We start from the raw sequence: 22,761 nt of genomic DNA, 5'->3' as shown, positions 1-22,761 counted from the left end.
GCCTACAGTGAAATTTAAAGGTATTATTGATCGAAACAACGCTGTATTTTTTCGCAAAGTACCTGTGACATCAAACCTTAAAATAGGTTCCTACCTTAATATGATAAAATAATGAAATTTTACGCAAAATAATTTTCTTTTCATAACAAAAAACAGGACGGTATATATTCTCGATAAAGGCATACGAAAATTGATCGCTCCGTACGTTTTACATAAGAAATTACATATTATTATTTTGCTTGAAGGTAAGTTTTATTAGCAGCCTTTGAAAAAGTAATGTATGTTACAGTTGAGTGGCAACATTTTCAGAATTTGAGTGTATTTTCAGAAACATGACTAACTAATTAACAACTTATATTTGCTTAAAAAACCATGGTAATTGGACACGTTAATACGTAAAATGGGTTAGGGGAGTTTTTCATTAAATTTATTTTTAACTTCGCGACACTTCACTTCACTATTAGACCGCAGTAATCTCGAAGTGATTGATTTTGAGTCATCGACATACTCGTAGTCAATATATCTATATTTTATGTCGGTGAGGTATATGTCTGCAAGAAGAATCTTACTTATTGTGTGAAATAATAGGAAGAAATTTTATGCAAATGAGAATTTGATACGACACTTCCTTTCGTTCGAGGCTAAATTATTACATACCATAAATCTTGAACCAAACTCATACATTTTTTCGGCAAATTGACGAATTCCGAAAAAAACTATTCTTAGAAATAAAAAAGGCTTACCAATAAGATGAAACAGAAACAAATGACTGCTGGAAACATGTAAAAGTCATGATATGCCTGGTTAGTAACCAGTAACCAGTGCTTACTTGTATAAAATACCTGGTTACAAACATAATTTTCCTGGTTACCATTCTAATATGCTTGATTACCAACACAATATGCCTGGTTGACACCATAATATCCCTGATTACTACCCTAATATGCCTGGTAAGCGGTTACCAACATAATATGTATTTTTAATATTGGTTTGGTATCATAAACGTTAAGAATTAATAGTGATAATGTATTTTGTTGTACATTTGATTTAGCTTGTGCAGTCTTCTGTTAGATGAACGAATAATTCCTCTAAATTCTTTCCATTAATGAAGATTTTTAGTTGTTTCAATACGCATACGTAAATTCATAGATTAATTATTTGTCAACAATAACAAAATTAATAGCAAGTACTAACTTACAAGCGTAAGAAAGATAACAGTTAGTTTAAGAAGGATAAGAGTCAGTGTAAAAATTATAATAGTCAGGGTAAGAAGGATAAGAATCAATGTAAAAATGATAATAGTCAGGGTATGAAGGATAAGAATCAATGTAAAAATGATAATAGTCAGGGTAAGAAGGATAAGAATCAATGTAAAAATGATAATAGTCAGGGTAAGAAGGAATAGAGTTAGTGTAAGAAGAATGAGAGTCAGTGTAAGAAGAATATGAGTCGATGTTAGAAGGATAGGAGTCAGCGTAAAAGGGATAAGAGTCAGTGTAAAAAGGATAAGAGGGCAGTAAAACAAATTAAATAACTGAATAAAAAATACCTTTAAAATACGAGTGAAGATCCGGCATTTCCTCGTCACTGCAGGAGAATTGGTCCATGATGCTGCTTCCATTGCCGAAATTGTTCGGATGACCCAACCTCCCTCCGATGTGAACAGCCACCACATCTCTGGGGACCACATTACCATCGGGAGCCATCGTGGACTCCATGGCAACTTCCAAACAAACACTTGTCACAAATCACTGGAGAGCTTCACTTTACGATACCATTGTATCTAATCAATACTTAAAACTGCACCCACTTTACGTAAAATGTGATAAATTTGACACAAACTTGGTAAACCTGGACACAATTAATTTAAAAAATTCAATAATATTTTTTTTTATAAAATAAATATTTTTGAAAATGCACCAGTTTTAATGATGTTAGATTCGATTATTAAATTAAGATGGCCTAGCGTGCAAATGAGTTAAGTGCGGTTTTAAGAAAAAAGCATTAATTATATTTTTAAAAGCGTTTATTGAGATTACTTACTTTACAAATAGATGTTTCGTGGGAAAGTTACATAACTTATTACATCTAGAATGGATAAAAAATGAATATTCACATTAATTTTGTTGCACTTATAATTAACTTAATTAATTTAATTTTCTAATTGCACTTAACACATATGTGCACAAGGCCATCGATATGGTACAATGTATTAATTTTGTCGCAAGCTGGGTAAACTAGATTCTTTAAGAACGCGCCATTTTTTTCATTTACTGCGAAAGCATTATTATTAGTGATATTATGAAATTTGTATTTTTATTAATATTTTGAATTTTTACCAATACGATATTTGATAACAAACACCGTCTGGTTCGACGGTTTTGTGGCAACTGAGTCAATCCAAGCATTAGTTGGGTAACCCCACCGGGTTAACACATAACCTAGTATATAATTATGACGCTCATACGTTTTGTTGATAGAACTGAAATTACCCGAATTGAATGCCATTCTTAGTAAAATTATGAAATATGAATGATTCATTTAACCCCTCTCACTCTATCAGTGTTATAAATACATAAATAATTGTGACATTTATTAAAAACAAACCTTCTATTTAGTTATGATTGCATTATTAAATTATTTATATTATTTGAAAAATTATTAATTATAAAAAAATATGCATGATTTTGCAAGACCCATAATTTAAATATCATCACTCTATCAGGGCATCAAATACATACATTTATTTATGAAATTAGATTTCTTTAATAATTAATAATATATTTTTTAATAACTTTACAGGTTATAACTCTTGAGAGGCCAAGATGACAAATAAGACGACCTCGTGCATTTTTCTGTCTTATGGGCTTTTAAGCTATGGAAATCCCAATTATTCAGTAAATTATTAATGGTAACTTATGTATTTGCACAGAAATACGTAAAATACCAAAATGATACGTCAAGTATTTACGCTAATATAAGACGGATACTAATTTTGGGTAATACCTACTCCCCCACTTGGTTGCGGGATAGTTAAAGGTCTAAGACGTTATTATTGTATCGTTTAAACAATTTATTTGAAATGGCAAAAACCTTTAGACATGATAAACAAATTGATATTTTGATAAACTGCATTTAGGAAGTATGTGGCTATCCCCACGGGTGAGTTCACGAACAAATTAGTGCGGCTGGCTTTACAGTAAATGAGGTTATGGCGACGCCTTCGAGAACAAGACTCTGGTACAAAATAAATGTTAAGAGGAAGCTACAAGCCAAAAATCTGTAAAATCTTGCTATAACTTATATTCTAGGTAATAGGCATTAAAATCGCTTGACAAACGGTGTCTAGAAACATTCGATTTCAAGCGCAAAATTGGTTTTCATTTATTTTGTAAATAATTTTATAAGAAAGTAAAAAAGTTAATCAAGTGAAACTGTCACAGATAATCTCAGCTATAATATTGTATTTTTTAAGTTGTTTCCTTTATGCGTTCATACATTTCTATTGATGAATTATATTTTTTAGTTGTTTACATTTATATTTTCCATTGAGTAATTTATTTTTTATTTATATTCTTTTGCTGCTGACAAACTGCTTTGGCAGTTTAGCGGGTTTAGATAATAAAAAAAAGTAAATAAATAAGCGAAACGATAGAAAAACTTTCAATTTATCTAAAACATATTTTTTGGAATTCATAATGTAAACCTATTCGTTATAAAGATTAATCAAAATAGATTAATAAAATGATTAATCAAAATTAATACCTTTGTCAAAGCTAGACTTTATTCCGTTGGATGTTATTAAAACATTATACTATTTGGATCTCTTTACAAATTTTATTCGTTTTGGAAGTATCGCGTGTTTTCCAAATAAACAAAGAGGGATATCGTTAAAAAAAACAATTAAAACACAAATTCTGTTTTGGAAGCATGTTATTTAACTTTTTATTAGTATTTTCATTGCGCATTATATAAAAGTTGAATCTGAATAACCAGGTACATCCCCACCTTCCTCTGCCTCATCTCCTACCCCTCCCCATTAACTTCAGTCTCACAACATACCCCGATTGGGTAAGCCATATTCTCACTTGATCTAGACGGCCGGGAGCAGTTGAGACTTACTTATTTCACATATTTAAAAAAATGTCTCATCAAAAATATGTCAGAAATATAAGGATTTTTATGTTCATTAGGTTTCGGATAAGAATAAAATTTGTAGGGAAAAATCTTATGATTGGATCCAACAGATGGAAGATAATGCGGATTTTAACGTGTCACAATCACAATATACAGACAAACATCACGTTATATTAAAAAAAAACAAAGATGTTAGTATTTTTAAATGGTCTTTATCGGGAATCGAACCCGAGGCCACTGGCGTGGAAACATAACTCTATACCGCATTTGTAATAATTTTTTTACCTCAATGTGTTATTCACCTTGTGGCGAAATGTTGCAAATTTGTAGTTCCTTCAACATCGTGATAATATATTCAAAATTTACCAAAAGTTTATCCGGAACCTGTTAATTCATTCGATTAATTTAAAGAGATTCTTAATAAATTAGCAATACTATTTTTTTCTCCGTGCAGTAATTAATTTACGATAAACATAATAAATGCTGTGACATAATATATTTCGTTCAAACCTGAAATTTTTTTCCAGAAACAAAAAAAATTATTAAAATTTTTATTTGTAGTTTACTTATCTCAAATTATCATTTCCAATTACAAAAAATAATAATTCCAACAACATGCGAACACAAAAACAATAAAAAACAACATTAAAATAAAAGCGACACGCACGATTTTTTTCACAAACCAGGAAAAGCGCGGGAAACTGTCACAAGTAGCGCTCGAGCGATAGATTTGGGAACTATGTGCGCCCGACGCGCCGCTTTCTTCGGCGGCCGCACGACCAACTGTAACTGTGACTACCGCGGACAGCAGCTGGGAAATGATATGGTCGCTTGTCGTGCGCAGGTCGTGTTGCAATCGTTTTTGGTGGGACGGATAGTGGACTTATTTTACTTAATGTTATTTAGCATTTTGATTTCGTTCTTCTTCTTCGTACGGTGGAAACAGAAAATGTTTTCAATATTGATTAGATAACGAGCTTTTCACAAATTTTATTTAATTAACCCTTATTTTTTTTTCTTATTTTTTTATATTTGAAACATTTTTTTCTAATATTATATTAACCTAAGTTGAGCGCCATATTTTCAAGAAATTGATTCAAATACTTAATAACATTAGTTTCATATACAAAAATAAGTAAATAAAAATAATAATTTAAACTAAATTTTCAACTTTAAATTGATATTGAATTCCGAATTTTGCGTAAATTGGTTAACAATTGTCTTCTGAACTTAGGGAGAGTTGAAAGCAAACAAATTTTAACTTACAGATAAACAACAAATGTGTAGTACGTTCATATAATTATTTAATATTTTTGGCCTTTAGACCTAAAATTCCCACCACACATTCCCTTAAACACGTTTTAAATCATTTAAAATAATAATTTATTTATTATTGGATAATTTGTATAGCGCCGCTTTTGTGAGATATCACCTCAGGGGCGCTTTCTTACACATCATAGAAACAATGAAAAAAATCAAGGTGCTTACCTAACTTGTCTTTTATGCTGTAAACATGAAAGTAATTTCCACAATGTTTTGAATTTAATGTCATGTAAAAAGTAATGTCTCCAATGATACGAATTTATTGTTATGTATTTGTACATTACCTACTTCATATTAACTAAACTTATCAATTTTATTTGTTAAAAATTTTTTTCAAGGTATTTACGCTTTAAATAAAAAATTAAATATTAAGGCATTTAAAAATAAATGTGTTTCAAATTTTACATGACTGCTAATTAAACATAATTAACATTTCGTAAAAGATTGGTTCTCGGTTTTATACCATTTAAAACACGTTTATTAATAGGATAGTAAGTGGTTAGTTGAACTAAAGTATAAAAATCTTTATGAATACGTTTCAACTATGCATGGGTAAATGTTTGAACCATACGGGAAGATAATTTCACAATCGATCTAGCTCCAAACTTCAACAATTTTTTAAAACATTTTAACTATTGTGTAAAATTTCACCAAAAAAGTCTTACGTATGACTTTATGTAAATCAATTTAATTTAATCAATAAGACTACATAGGCATAGGAAATAAATGCAGTTCCGTTCATATTTTCATTTAATCCATAATAAAATTTAAATTACAAATTTCTAACTTTTTGTTTCGCTAACATTATCTCTAATCTCTAATAAATACTATAAAATAAAGTTACTATCCGCGTCTGTCTGTTTGTACGCTAAGTTCTTCTGAGCTAAGCAACGAATTTTGATAGGGTTTTCATTATCATTTAGAAAATTACTTCTGGAAGGTTTTCATATATAAAACATGCACATTATATTATAGAAAGTAGATAAAAAAAAGTCTCCCAGCAACGCGTCACACGTCAGCTAGTTCTATTATATAATCTGTAACTTACTTTTTTATGTAAATATTCACCTTATAATTTACTTTTTCTTTTAATGTTGGTTTTTCTCTCTCTTTTTGTATTTTTTACTTATGTGTATTACGATGATTAATTGTTTTGCTATATTTTTAATATTCTATTGTTAATCTACATACTGAAAATATGGATAAATTGAATTGTAAATCTCATTCATGCAGCTGGGAATAATAATAATTAATAATTTTAATGAACTATGTAATGTTATTAAATTATTATTGTTTTATGTAAAAGCCCGACGGGCGTAAATAAAAAATAAATAAAAATTTAAAAGGTGAACAAAAGTCAAGAGTTTCACATGTCCACTGGGTTATAAATGTCCCACCTTCTTGGCACCGCCTACAAGAGAGTGGAGGGGCTAAGTTTAAAATAAAAGCCGCAAGGTCGACAATTGCTTTTTTGGTAAAACTCTTTATGAGAAATTATACAATCATTACCACACAACTTGCCGTCATTACTATTACGGAGCTTTGATAGCAAAGACGTTGAGATTTGCTCTTTCTACGCTTTGTCTGGGATTAATATAACAGATTTATTATTTTTGTTTCTACAACATAAAAATAAATATTTTCATATAAATTACACTTGATAAATAAGCAATATTCTTATCATTAAATTAAATATTCCCATTAAAATTTGTAATTTGATCTAATTTACAACGCATACATTTTTCATTCAGATTAGGTTAGGTTTAAGAGTTGCATTGATAAATTGGTTAAAGTCGTTGATTTTCATTGCATTGTTAGTTTTATTTTTATTTTTAATCATCAATAATGTATAAGATCAAAAATTTTAATTTAATTAATTTTTATTCTCAAGATTTTATAATCTTTTTTAATGATTTCTTTTTCAACCATCACACTCAAAAAAAATTGTAGTTGTAATTTGTAAAAAACTGTTAAACCCGTAAATAATTCTAGTTTCTAATAGTTTCATATCGTTTATGGGTCATTCCGCCGTTTCGTTCAAATTTGCCTGTTTCCGCGGATTTTTTTTTTTTTGCCTTTTTACTATATATTTTTATAGAAATGGGTTCCCGTACCTATCAGATGTATAAAAGTGAAAAAGGCACCTTTGTGCGACACTTGGATTCGAAGAAAATTGATGGAAGGTAATGAAGGTGTGGATGGTAATGAAAAACTGTTGGATGGTCATTTAAACATTTGGATGGTAATGAAGTTTGGTAATGAAATATTAATAGATGGTAGTGAACATGTTTAAGGTTCTTAAAATGTCTGTGAATAATGAAATTTGAATAGAAATTGAATAATAAAATAGATTTCAAATCATGCTAAGTATCATTTGACGTGGTGAGCGGATTAGGAAAAAGAAGAAAAACCTATTATAGTGAAAAACTAAATGCTTTATTCAGACTTTTGAACATTGGAGACAAGAAATACATTTTTTCATACGTAATCAGTTCTGCTTACTTATGCTTTTGAATATCTGTATGAATTGTTAAAAAATAATGGAAAAAAATATCAAAATACAAATAAAGAAAAGGCAGCTGGAACATCAAACCCAACACAACTAAAATTTTCCTATTATACTACTTACCCAAAAATTATAAGGAATAGTCAAATTCTTTATAATTACGTTTTATAAGTAGGTTTGTACACAAGAAATACAAAATTTTCACATTCCTAAGCAAACATTGTAATATTTGAAAAATAGAAATAATAAAAATAATAATTAAAAATAAGAAAAAATCAGAAGTCAATTGAAATGCAGTTTAAAATAAAATCACAGATACTTAAAACAAACACAACATATGTAACTAATAAGTACAAGATAAAGGTCTTACATCTAAATAGGAACATAATATTTAAGGAACTTGAGATCATTCTTGTGAAAGTTTTTGCTGGAAAACTATTTCAAATCAAAGTTAAGCAAATTTTTGAAAGTGAATTGTCCTCTTTCATTCTCATCTGGATCTTGCAAGCGCTGAAGAATTTGTGATTCCAAAATGAAATCGTCGTCACTAATTGTTGGCCAGACAAATTTTTTGGAATTCCCTCGAGCTTTTTTCAAAAAAATTACTTTGTACTCTAGTGTGTACTCATGTTTTCCAATAATTTTCCCAATGAAATGATGTGTCGTGTTAGTTATTTTATATTGAACCATTATCCAGTCATCTAAGTAGTATTTGAATGGCGCCTCCTTATCCTCTTTGTTGGTTTCCTCGTCAATGTCCATGTGTGGGAGTTCCACAGTTTTGGGGGACTGCTGTTTTGATTCATCGAAATCAGGATATTCTACTCTTAGGGATCGGATGAACTTCTCGAACTCACATTGATCGAAAGGATTGAATTCTTGCGTACTATTTTTATAAAGGGAATAATGCTGATAGTCGAACGGGACGTTTGAGAGTATTTTAACTTTACATTTCTTTTCTATAGTTTTAGCAGGCTCTGGCGTTGAAGCAATAGTATCGTCCAAAAACATGGAGCCGTCGAATTCGCTCAATAGCATATTGTCATCAATATTATTGAAAATAGTAGGCGAGTCAATTTGTAGGCTTAAGTTTTCAATATTCATGTCAACTGTGACATCTACCCGTCTGGCTGTCTACATAGTAAAGTACTCCTGTATGAAGAGAGACTTGTCCTCGGCTGCCACCAAAATGAAAGGACTGAATTTCTTCATGGTATTTCAACCAATAGTTCTCGCTAAAATCAACAAGTATGAGAACCTCCGTGTCTGTCAGATTATCTTTCAATTCTCTGATAGCGGAGTACTGCATTACGATGTTTCGTGTGTGTTTTAAGAAAACATCCATGGTGGTATCTAACTTTTCGATTATTTTACGAGGGTTGTCCTCGAGCTTCTTTTTAGTTGTTATGGTTTTCATTTTCTGGATTCCATCCTTTCCCCTGTAGGTTTGTTTTTCTATTGTCCACTCATAGTAGTTAATGTTTGTGCTGTTATTAAATTCTCCGTAATTATATCATTGAATAAAAAAATCGATTTTCAAATAAAAATTTGCAGGGTAAATTTTAACAGATTGTTTTTCCATATCAGTAAATAGATAAAACGAAAATATGTATTTCACCAAAACTGAAATTGTCCGACGCTAGAACGCAAGAAACTGCTTTTATTGATAATATTAACTTTTATGAACCCCCAAACATGGTCCCAGATGCACGTAAAAATAACCCTTACAAATTTATCATTACCCTCCACTCCTCTAAATTACCATCCGGCAAAAAATTTTACGATACGGAAGGTAATGAGACGGAGGGTAATGAGGTTTTGACAATCTTTCCTTAATAACTCGCTTAATAATGACATTACAAATCTTTATGTTTCAATAAAAAATAGTCCGACTAATTATAGTTTATAGGTTCATGATTCGAATTTTTAAAACATGTACTTACTTTAAAAAATGCTGGAAGGTAATGATGCCTGGTCGGTGACAAAGTCGTTTTCGAGCACGGAGATCGCAGATATTTCTTTATTCAGCGACGCACGTCCTCCCCCGTCCAGATATAGCGGTACACTGATTAGTAACGGAGGCGCGGGGTGGGGTACAGCTGACGAACAGTGACAAACACGGTCACAATTTTAATTACCGCTTTGGCGGAAGACGACAGCGATTTTTTCTGGACAAAAACAAAATCTCAATTCTTTCTATGATACAGTAACTTTAAAAATAAATTAAACACCAATAAATATGCAAAATTAGTTGTACATTCAGGTCGATTAATGAATGTAGTGATTTTACAAGTGTAAAATGTTCTTATTTATTGATCAATTTACCGGTCCCTCATTTACACGGGGAAGGTAATGAGATTTTAGCATGTTTTTTGTATACCATAAAGTTATTAAGTAACAAATGCCTAATCCGGTAAATACTACTTTTTCCTTTTTTAAATAACTACATTTTCCAATAAAACTTTCTTGAAAAACATTATTTTTCATATGACTTTTTTGCAAGAACATGCGATTTGAACGAAACGGCGGAATGACCCTTATAGCACTTTTATTGTCGAACAATTTAACAAAACACCGTAAAACTTAACAAAACACTTCTCTTAAAAGAACAAGCGAATTTATTGTTTCACAGTAGAATTATTTCCATTATGGGTAATTATTCACTTCCCGCGCGTGTTATGAACTTGTGTATATTACGATAATATGCAAATTAACATGTCGTAACAGGAATATTTGGCCATTTGCATTAAAGACCTTCGATGACAGCGACATCGGTAGCTAACTAGTGAACTTGCTACTTGAATGTAAAAATAGACAAACTAACAGATGAATATTATAATAATGCTGAAAAATATCACAAACGTCATTTCGTTTCATAGGTGAGATAATGCAGTTACTGATAAGTGTATTTAAATCCAAATTAGGATCAAATTTAGTGGTCCAATGCGTGTGGTTCCCACTCAAGCGCTTTAATCCTGTGCTAGCTAGGTCCTCCGTCACTCTACCAGCAAATTGTGAAGATTTATTAACTGTTTTTGTGAATCCGCACAAGAGTCCCAACGGCTCTCAGCCGTCTGGATCGAGTGAGACTACGACATCCCCAATTCAGGAATGTTGGGAGAGTGACTGTAGTAGGGAGGGGAAGGAGATGGAGAAGAGGAAGATGGGGAAGTCTGCCAACTTCAAGCGATGTTTCAAATTCTTAATGGTGGTCAACCAGAGCGATATTGACAGTATCTTCCACTGTGAAACAAGCCGCAAATATACTATATATATTTTTTTAATGAGTAATTTGTGAAATAACACAAATTAATGAAATAGAATTTACTTGCGCACGCCGGGATTTGAGGCCGACTGAGGGTTTAGTGTGGACGCAAACACGAGCATGGTTCCAAATCAACGTGTTCAATGGAACCAAGCCGTTGAGCATTAATTCACGTGTATAATTATTTTTATTTTATTCATTTTAATTCAGAATTTATTTTACACACACTTAAAATGTGTAAATTTTAGAGTAAAAAATTAATCAAAAATTTTCACCATATTTTAATATTTTCAATTATTAAGGCGATGCCATATGTAGTAATGCAAAATCATGTGTTTTTTGTTTGAAAATTTGGTCGCCTAGAAATGTTTCAGATGATTTAATTAAATACTGCCAGAAGAATACATCTTGGCCTTTGAAATAATCCATTATTTTTAAGATAAGAATTTTTATAAGCCCAGAAAAAAATAATGTATAAAGCCTATGAAAACTGCTTTAAAGTTCAAAATCTCCTACTTACGAACCCATTTTCGGTTATGATTTTATTTTATAATGTGGAAAATTAAGTTATTTATAAAATGATCGAAAAAGAATTAAATATTTATGCCTGAACATCCACAAAATAAAATAACTAAGGCACTTTTTGGCCATGTTTTTTTCTTGCATAAATCAAAACATGCGGATGGTGTTAAGCGGGAATTTAAACCTTATCGCCATCTACGTAAGGGTTATTATTGATAGCGGTTCAATCTAAAATATTACTCGACGTAGTGCATCGCCTTAAGTTATTGCTTGTATTGCAAGTATGTGTGCATGCGTGTGCACTGTACACGTGTGTTTCAACCAACGTATTATAATTGAATATTACAACTTTATTATTGTTAATTGACCCTCGTATGATCTAAAGAACAGCTAAATGGTTTGGAAACATATTTGTTGCCCAATTCCTTCGTAACCGGTTCTTACTTTTTTTTAAATCCTTTTTTGGGCTATAAAGGGTTAACAACATGTTTGAAGCCGGATCACACTCTGACTCACTACCTGATATGAAACAACACATTTGATACAAAAAATCCATTTTTTAACTTGGCCTACTCGAAAACGAACGCTCAAATCAAAAAAAAATTGTAATACAAAATCGACTACAAATGTGATCATTTTCCCGCTTGTACTACGAGTTTCCGGACACCGTGTATACCACAGATCACTTGATTCAGAAGGCCCTGGTTTACTCCTTCCTTTCATTAAAATACCCTTTACACAGCATCCTCAAATGTGACATAGGTACCGGTCGAGCAACCACACAGCATCGAGTATTTTTTTTTTTTTTTTAATAAAAAATATCTCTCCAGCGGGGAATCGAACCCCGGTCTCCCGCGTGACAGGCGGGGATACTTACCACTATACTACTGAAGATGCTTAGTCGAGTGCCAAATATCATATCATATTCTATGGAAGACCTCCGCGGTCATCAGGAGGTCGAGGGTTCGAATCCCGTTGTCGCAAATAATTTTTTATTAATCCCTCAGGTCTCTGGCATATTGACTGTTATATTTCTTAAAAACGCTGTCTGAAAGTTGGAGAACCTGTATGTATTCGCAATAAAATCTAAATAAATGTAATATTTATTAACGTATCCGAAAACTAAAAACGGTTTTAGAAATGTTATAAAGTACGCTTTCAAATTTTGTTATTAGCAATAAACATATAATTTTTGTAATATTAAAATATTGAAATCACACATAAAGAAATTTTAAAATATCACCTTTACTAGACAAAGGTATTTTAAACATTATTGTATCTCGTTTTTTATCTTTTCATATAAAAATAATTGATAAAAAATTCGTGACAATTATTACAAATTATAACAAAAATTCATTCTTCTGTGATTCTTCTTTAGTACCTATAAAGAGTGGTGTTTTCTCATTCTAACACCGTTAAGATCATATTTCTAATCGAGACACAATGATTTCTACGATACCATATGGCCTGTTCTCGAAAGCGAACACATTAGCCTGAAGGTTTAATTATAATAAAATAGTATAAAGTATTTGTGCGGTATTTTTATTTAAATTTAAAACTTATCAAATAATGTTAAAGTTCTGCAAGTATTTTAGTTTTTATTATTTTAAAAACAGTTTCGGCGTTCAGGTCATTATCAAACTGTAGCTATGTCACATTGAGGCGACCCATTGTATTATTATCTTACTGACTGTACAGTTACAGGAGTGTTGCAAACGGAGGTGGCGCCCTCTGCGATTTCAAACAGCAAACGGCATCGGCGGTTTTTTATCTGATAGTTTATATAATTTTATTTACCTATCCCCTATTTTTATTTGAATGAATTTTGATTGAAGTGATTTAAAAAAAATCTGTGAGGCATTTACAGTAAAAATGATTCAAGTGAATATCATTCACACCAATATCAAGCAGCATTAATGGTATTTTTTAACGATTAGCGAGATAATTGTCTGGAAAAGTTTTTTAGTATTTTTGAAATGCACACATCAAATAAGCAATTAGATATAAAATCAAAATAATTCATGAATACCATTTGGAAGATCCACGTATTTTTTTACAATTTTAAAACTTAAAAAAATGACTTAAGGGGGGGCTAGGGTTAATTCGTACAAAAAAAGGCATTTTTTTTGTGACAACACATTTAAAATTTCTTTATTAAATCTAATAGGACAGTAAAGTATGACATTTTAAGAATGTCTTATAAAATTTTCACGGAGAAATATTAAAAAAACACGGCAATGGCAGCAATTATTCGGACGTGTCTCAAAAAAAAGTAGAATGGCGGTGACCCTCATAACTCGGTGCTGGGTCATCTGAAATCAAAAAATCAAAGTTCTTTCGTTAGATAATAGTTTTTCCCAGGTAACGCTGGGAGGGTTTTTCGAAATTTTAATTTTTCACTTTTTTGGAACACTTTGAAGGGAAAAACGCTATTTTTAGTGAAAAAAATCGGCTAATTTGTTATTGTAAAATAATAATTATTAACAAATTTGAAAAAAACTCTCCAGCGTTACCTCGTAAATTATGTAAAGAAATAGTTTTCAAAATTTCAAAAGGATCGGTGCAGTAGTTTTGAAGTTATGACGGTCACCGACTTTGAAAACGTGAGTTGTGGGAAAAACGCTATAAAGTTTTGAACACTAAAAAATCTGGTATTAGACGTTTATAAGCAAATTTTATCGGCTTACCTCACACTGAATCATCAATGCCAGGTCCATAAAGGATGTTGCTATCATCCATGATGTCTAAGCACCTTTTTGCTCCTGTCTACGACGAATCCTGCCTTCTTTAGTTTGTCTCTCAGCTTTCTGCTCTGCTCGGCTTATACGTATGGTCGGGTAGGGATTAAAATCCGACAGGTATAAAAATACTCGTAACTTCGTCAATTTTGCTCCACACAACTTGAAATTTGAACACAGTATTCTTAACATATTAAGCATTTATTAAAAAAAAAATGCAAAAATAAAAAATTTAAAACCCTAGCCCCCCCTTAAATTAGTTAAGTCATTTTTCTCGTCCAGTTTCGTTCCCTGTCTGATTCGGAAGTCGATAAACAGACATTTAATCATTTTAATAATTGTCTTTATTCCGGAATGTGGGGAGGTTAGTGTAATCTCATAGACTGTACATTTGGAAGGCGGGCTTGGGTACGTTTAGTGATTTAGCAGGAGTGCCCGGGTTCATCGGGTGAGGTGTGTTCTAGATGCGCCTGCCTACTTATTATTCGTCCGTCACTCCTGACACTCTGATATCTAGATTCCTACCCACCCCTAATTCCATTTTCTTTCCCAGAACTTGCACTACTTCCTTTTATTTAAAAAAAATCCCTAAAGTTGACATAGGCCCTGAGGGAATTCATTGTAGGGTTACTGTAAAAAAACACACAGATAACATATATATACATACAGGTAATACCATAAATTTAATAGGAATTAAAAAAAGAGAGATACTAAGAGAAATAATAGATAACAAATATTAATATAGATAAGCATCAATGTTTTAGCTTTTCGTCGTCACTTTTCACTTAGATCCATCGGTTTGCAGACTGTTTTGTAAATATATTACTCCAGTGTGCTTCGATACTCGAACCTGAACTCTGGTGGGATTTCATCATCAGGATATTTTTTGAGTTAGGGCTGCAAATCCGGAACCCGCCCTTCCGTGAACAGTAATTTGAATTTTTGTTCTAAAATTGGATTTATCACAGTAATGAAAAGGTTTATACAATTCCATTTTATTTTAACAGATTCGACTTCAGAATTACTACTTCTTGGAATCGATTTTATGGTATGACATTTTTGTTTTTATTTATTTATTTAGTGATAACACAAAACAAAATAATACAAATCTATCTATGTATATAAATAAATGTAAATGTTCGTTTATTCAAAATCTTAAATCTCTGAAAGTTCTTCATCGATTGTTTTGAAATTTTGACACAAGGTTTCATCCAAAAACGCGTGTGTTTTTATATACCTATATTAAATAGATGTCATCTTCCATCGGTAAAAAATTGTTTTTTTGAACAGCGCCACCTGTTGGAAGTAAAAGCAACACGAGCTTTTGTGTCTGTATCTGAACAGACATGCAGTTTTTATAATAAACTTGTGGGCCCGGGCAGACGTTGTCCTGCCACAGACCGCCTGCTATGTATTAAAAAAAATGGTATTACGCATAATATATAGAAAATACCACACTCCACCATCATTGTATTTTCAGGGGAGAGTTTAAATCAGCACTGAGAACGAAACGATTTTTCTATATTACGGAAAAAAATATATGTCATTTCTGCCATCTATTGAAAGCTTACATAACTAACAAATGAATTACGACCCTTTTTCCTATAAAAAAGCCTTATATTTGCATAAAAAAATATTGAGGGGGAGGGGGTGTAGGGATATTAAAATATGTGGTTATATGTACTGTTGGATGAAAAATAATAAATTATAACTTTAGAAATTGACAACAGCGCCATCTATCGGGTGCAAAACTATCCTATATATATATTTTTTTTTTTGTATTAGGCAATTTATTTATTTATTTAATATCAACGGTATAAATATACCATAAACAATGATAACATGTCACAGTTAAAATCGTAGAAATATTTAAAAAAAAGAATTACAAATATATGTGGCATTTGAATGTGAAATGACATTAGAGAGGAAGTAAACAAGAGATACAAGTACATAAGTTTCTATAGTGCAAATAAGGTAGAATTAGATTTAATTAATATTGATTGAAAAGATTTGATAGCATAGCCCTCTTGTACCTACCTTGCGTGCAGTTAAATAGATCTGCCACATCTGCGTATCTATTACTAATTTCATGCAACCTAGGTACAAGCGAGTGTTTGGAATACTCAGTCCTGATATTGTTGCATTTAAACAAAATTTTAGAACGAGTAGCTCTCGTGGGTATATGAAATTCAATGAGGTTAATTAAATCAGGACTGTCTATACTACCATTTACAATTTTGAACATAAATATTAAGTCGGATATAATTCTTCGATCTGAGAGTTTTAATAAATTTAGATTTTTCATCAAGTAATTATAATTTATATTTTCAATGGGAATACCGAGTTTAAAATTAATGTGTCTTAGGAATTTATGTTGAATTTTTTCGATTGAATCTGAATGTAATTTGTAGTGGGGGGACCAGATCGAGGAGTTATATTCGACTTGACTACGAACCAGGGATGTATACAAAAATTTTAATGTTGAAATATTCTTGAAACCTTTGGAATTTCGAAGAATGAAGCCTAGCATTTTCATTCCTTTATTATTAATATTATTTATATGCGATATAAAGTTTAATTTAGAGTCGAAAGTTATCCCCAGGTCATTAATTTCTTCAACAGAGGTAAGGATTGAGTTATTGAGTTTATATGAATGAATAATTGGTTGATTTATTCTGTAAAATTTAATTGAATAACATTTATTTATGTTCAGATGAAGTTTGTTAAGAGAACACCAATTAATTAACCTGTTCAAATTATTTTGTAGACAGATACAATCTTCAGTGCTTTTGATTATTTTAAATATTTTTAAATCATCTGCGAAAAGTAACGTATTAATATCTTCATCTAATATATTTACAATATCATTTATGAACAGTAAAAATAATATTGGGCCTAAATGAGACCCCTGTGGTACACCACTGGTAGCTATAAATTGATTGGAAATGAACAAATTGATTTTTACAAGTAAAACTCTATTAGTTAGATAGCTAGCAAACCATCCTAAAAGTTTTCCGTCAATACCGAGCTTACGTAGTTTGATCAGGAGAATTTTATGGCATACTTTGTCAAAGGCCTTGATAAAGTCCGTATATATGGAATCGACTTGAGTTCTGTTAGCTAATGCGTTTGATATATAGTTTTCATATAACGAGAGATTTGTCAGAGTTGATCTACCCGACAAAAATCCGTGTTTATTCGGAACAATGAGATGGTTAATACATGGTGAAATTTTATCAAGTAATAGTTTTTCAAAAAGTTTAGGAATTACAGATAGCTTACATATTGGTCTATAGTTAGTAACATCACTTTTATTACCCTTTTTAAATATAGGAGTTAGATAACAACGTTTCCAAATATCAGGGAAGCACCCTGTGTCAAGGGATTCATTAAACAATAGAAAAATCGGCTCAGCCAGTGAAGTAATGCAATTTATCAGGATATTGGGATGTACATTATCAGGTCCAGCCTTTTTGTTTTTGTCTAAGGATTTGATTTTACTTATAACGTCGTTTATGTTGATGTGTATGGCAGGGATATGTATGCTCTCGTTAAGCGACGAAGGTGGTATATAATTGACTGGGATATCTTCGTCATAGACGCTTTTAAAATAATCAGCAAAATAGTTAACTTAAAAATTATTAATTAACTTTAGGGTGAATAATAATTATTAGTTAACTTAATAATTATTATTCACCCTAAAGAGTGTGAATTAAAATTCAATTATTATTCACCCTAAAATTCACCCTATGTGCCGTTAAAGTTAAGGGAGATGGTTATAATTTTATGGGAAATCTATACGGGAATAGGAAATCTCAAATATTGAAGTCATTCAAGTCTATGAACTTGTATAGAACTGAGAAAATGCGAGAATTGTTGAGAGAAAGTAAATAAGGAATACTAAGGGGAGATTGGTGGGTGATTTTTATAAGTAAACGATGCCTTTGAAAGATGAATGATTTTTACAGTTAAAGAAAATGTGATCAAGAGTCTCATTTTCCATGCCGCACTGGCAGAGTGGACTATCTAGGACCCGGATTTTAAACAAATGGGATGCAATGGAGCAATGACCAATTCTCATTCTCGAGATACAGGATATAAATCTTTTGGATTTTTTCTTGCCGTGGAACCAAGGTTTACTTGGAATATGATTTTGTATTCCAGCATAAAAAGCACCAGTTCGGGTTTTCGTATGAGTCCAATTTTCTTCCCAGGAGCGAATCATGTTGGATCAAGCTGGAACCAACCACCCAAATTCACAAAATTTCATAAATAAAATCGATTGCGCAATTTTCGAGATTAGTGTGTACGAACATAGTGACATGTGATTTTTATATATGAAGATTATTCCCGGTGAGTTTAATAAAACTCGTTTAGCTTTCGTTTTCGAGTAAATCGTATGAAGTTGGAATTTAAGATCAAATTTGAAAAAATACAATATTAGATTGAATCTTCGGTACAATATTGTATTTGTATGCCTTTCTTGAAAGAATTGAGTTTGTATACGTACAAACCTATTTATTCATATTCATATTGCGTATGTACGGGCGCAAACAAATAATTCGTTTGAATATGTTAAAGCATAGCTTGGAAAAGTGTTTTTCAATCAAATAATTAAATTAAAGCCATCTGTGAAAGCGTGGTCATAACAATGCGAACAAGCATAGAATTGTCTCCAAAAGCAATTTCAACCCAGCCTTGCCGAAAAATTTAATATTTAAAAAATCGTATTTCCCAGATCGAAAAAAAGGGTTTTTTGAGTTCTATAAAAATTATGTAGAAGAGTGGTAATGCAGTTTCAGTTTTCAGAAATCGCCTCAGCATGATTTGCAGAATTTTGAAACATGCACTAACATGTTGAAATAAATTAGCCAAAGTTTGCATCATAAATTAAAATTTAAAAACATGTTTTTGAATCTCAGATCTGCAGGGTACTACTCACTACCAATAAAACGTTTTGATTTATTAATAGAACATTTATTTTCGGTAAAGTTTATTTTGTAAATAGTTGGACCTGCCAAATTTCTAAAAACACACATGCATTACATACAAAGTTACACATTACATTTATTTGAGTATAGCAGACTATCGAAGTATACAATATCAATTTTTATAATAACATAAGGAGATGATAATATCTTGTCACAGTATAAAATAATTTTGTGAATAAAAGATAATAATATTTCATTGAAGAATAACATAATACTAACAAATTTAAATGGAACATGAAACAGAACAAGACACAGAAAATAAAAAGATAACAGACACAACTAGGAATCGAACACAGGATCTCTGCCTTACGGGAACTTTAGTATTTAGCCACTCGACCATCGGAACCTAATTATTAAACGTCATATTTCAAATTACGAATTAACAATATTATCTTGCAACTATTTTTTCCCATATTTTTGACAACTACCTTTTTTTAAGTAATCACAAAGTCTAATGAATTGGTTTTTAACCTAGATAGTGTCTCTGATAACCACTGAAGTGATTGATGTCATATATACAGGGTGTATCGGCAAGTACCCGACAAACTTTAACCAGCTATTCCTCAGCACATTTGGAGTAAAAAATGTTATGGGCGCTTTGCTGTCCGGTAACATTTTTTTCCATTAAAAACAAAAAATAAATAAAAAATCCACACTCCGTCACTGTCATTTGCATTGAATCTCGTGTTCAACAGCTGTTATTAGCAAGTGTGTAAAAAGTGTTCTCGCTCTTTCGTGCACACTAAATAATAATAGTTAAAAATGAGACGAATGGTGCCGTGCCATTTCGTTGTGATTGTAAAAGCGCGCCAACGTAGGTACGTACGTACATTATTCAACGAAACTCGAACAAAATATTGCCAGATGGGTTTTCAAACTTTGACAAAGGATAAAACATTGGTGACATGTGGTGAAAATATGAATACTAAATTTTTTATTAAAAAAAAATGTTACCGGACAGCAAAGTGCCCATAACATTTGTTACTCCAAATTTGCTAAGGAATAGCTGGTTAAAGTTTGTCGGGTACGTGCCGATACACCCTGTATACAGGGTTTTCCAATAAGAGGTGTTACTTTGAATAGCCCGCTATTTCGGTAAATTTTACTTTTGAAGCTGTCATTTTTTGACATTTGACAAGTAGAAACTACGCCATTAATAAAAATGGAACGATACACGCTTCAACAACGCATTGAAATGATTAAAATTCGCTTGAGTGAATCAAATGCAAATCATCTTGAGTGATAAGGCCCATTTCCACCTCGGTGGCTTCGTAAACAAGCAAAATTGTCGCATCTGGGGCTCGGAAAACCCAAGAGTTTATTTTTTTATTTATTTATTTATTTGAGGAACATAAACAGTCTTAGTAATACAATATGCATAAGAGGATAACAAAAAAACAGACCAATTATTAATGTTCACAGATAGATATTCAGAAACATAAAACTAACCTGTAAACTAGAATATTTAATAAAAATAGAAAAAAAAACAGAATAAAGCAGCAAATAAGAAAAATAATAATACGAATGTAAATTCAACATTGTTGAATTTACATTGTTATTGTTGAAAAGCCTCTCTATCTTCAATGTGTGACTGTTTGGTGCGGTTTATGGTCCGGCGGAGTCATTGCACCTTATTTTTTCGAAAATGAGGCTGGAGCAACAGTTACGGTGATCGAGAGATGATTAATGATTTTTTATGGCTGGAATTGGATGGTATTGATCTGGACAACGTTTACTTTCAACAAGACACTATGTGCCCCACAAGCAACGAAACCATTGATCTTTTACGATTGAATATCAAAATAACACCTCTTATTGGAAAACCTGTATATACATATAGGTATATCCTCAAAATATTAATATGAAAACATATGAAACTGCAGCCAATGAATTCACCTAGATTTCGCTATTTTTCCCATATTGTTAGGTTCTATAAATATGACAAGCGATCTCTCAAACGTATTTTTTCAAAATGGCAAAATATGCCAAAAAAATCACTGCAGTGGATAATCATATCCGATTTATATTTATATGAATGATATATTTCATTGATGGGTATAACCGTAAAAAAAAGTTAAATACAACATTGAACATTCATTTAAACTTTGAGAAAAAGTCAATAGGTTTCCCATATAAATAAAAATCTGGTATGTTTATCCGAGACACTATCTAGGTTACAAAAAAAATTATTAGAACTTTGTGGTCATTTAAAAAGGTAGATGTAAAAAATATTGGAAAAATTTGTTGCAAGATAATATTGTTAATTCTGAATTTGAAACATGAGATAGTCAAATATGACGTTTAATAAATAGGTCTCAAAAGTCGAGTGGCTAAATACGCTGACCCGGTAAGGCAGATATCCTAAGTTCAATTCCTAGTTGTAACTGTTATAATTTTATTTTATGTGTCTTGTTCTATTTCATGTTTCGTTTAGATTTGTATTATCTTCTACATCAATGATTGATCGGTATAACCTTAAAAAAATCATAATTATATTTTTAATAAAAATATTATACATTTTTAATAATAAATAGTTAAAAATATTTCCTTAAAATTATTAGAATTCTATCACATCAAGTTATATTTTTGGTCACACAGCAAATAAAAATGACTGTTTTGTTGGGTGTGGCTTGGCCTTCCGATTTTATCAAATCAATTTTTTAAGCACTAGTCTTTTAATTAGTGAAAAATAACATGTTTATTCAAATGAAGAAAAAAAACAACGAATATCTACGCATAATTAAAAATGACTAACATAAAAAATGGCAATAATAAAAAGCTACTCTTTAAAAAAAACTTGGTGTAAAGTTTTTGGAATGAAAATAAAAGTTTTATCATGATTTTACTAATTAATTAAGTGAATCAATCTATTCTTATGTACGATGGCGAATATGGTAATTGTGTTGACTTTTTGGATACTGTTGAAGATGTGTTATTATGGCAGCGGAATATATAGATTCCTTCGCGTAATATTGATTAACATTCCCATTACGAAAGGGGGTATTTCACTTCCCCCTAACGAGAGTTTTATGCGATATGATTTGAGATTTTCATGGCAAAAGTATTATAATGTCGTGTTGAGCTACCTCGTTCTTTAGCCAACGTTTCGGACAGCATTACAATGTCCATCATCAAGGCAAATGTGCAATCGAAGATCTTGGCGAATTGTGTGCTTAAATAGATGATATATCGTTTTGCCAGCTCGAATCCTCTAAGATCTGGTATTAATGTATAAATTACCAGATCCTAGAGGATACAGTATAATTCAAAATGGTTTTG

At 31.3% G+C, this 22,761-nt stretch overlaps 1 protein-coding gene and 1 non-coding gene across 2 annotated transcripts in view; both read right to left on the bottom strand.

Moving 5' to 3' along the window:
- The window catches only part of LOC149415276 (organic solute transporter alpha-like protein), a 69,121-nt gene extending 64,209 nt beyond the window's left edge, over positions 1-4,912 (bottom strand). The window contains exons 1-2 of the mRNA XM_089642449.1: positions 4,805-4,912; positions 1,550-1,851 (exon numbers count right to left, since the gene is read on the bottom strand). Of these exons, the coding sequence (XP_089498575.1) occupies positions 1,550-1,718 (169 nt within the window). The 5' untranslated portion in view covers positions 1,719-1,851; positions 4,805-4,912. The remainder of the gene's footprint in view (positions 1-1,549; positions 1,852-4,804) is intronic.
- Positions 4,913-12,575: 7,663 nt separating this feature from the next.
- TRNAD-GUC (transfer RNA aspartic acid (anticodon GUC)) lies at positions 12,576-12,647 on the bottom strand. Its single transcript has one exon. It is a non-coding gene; the product is annotated as a tRNA-Asp (tRNA).
- Positions 12,648-22,761: the final 10,114 nt, after the last annotated feature.

The sequence above is a fragment of the Hesperophylax consimilis genome, chromosome 18 (assembly GCF_061612785.1).
Source record: "Hesperophylax consimilis isolate HC1 chromosome 18, BYU_Hcon_1.0, whole genome shotgun sequence".
NCBI lineage: Eukaryota > Metazoa > Arthropoda > Insecta > Trichoptera > Limnephilidae > Hesperophylax > Hesperophylax consimilis.
Note: the sequence above shows the minus strand (reverse complement) of the source record. Positions and strands in the feature narration are given on the sequence as shown.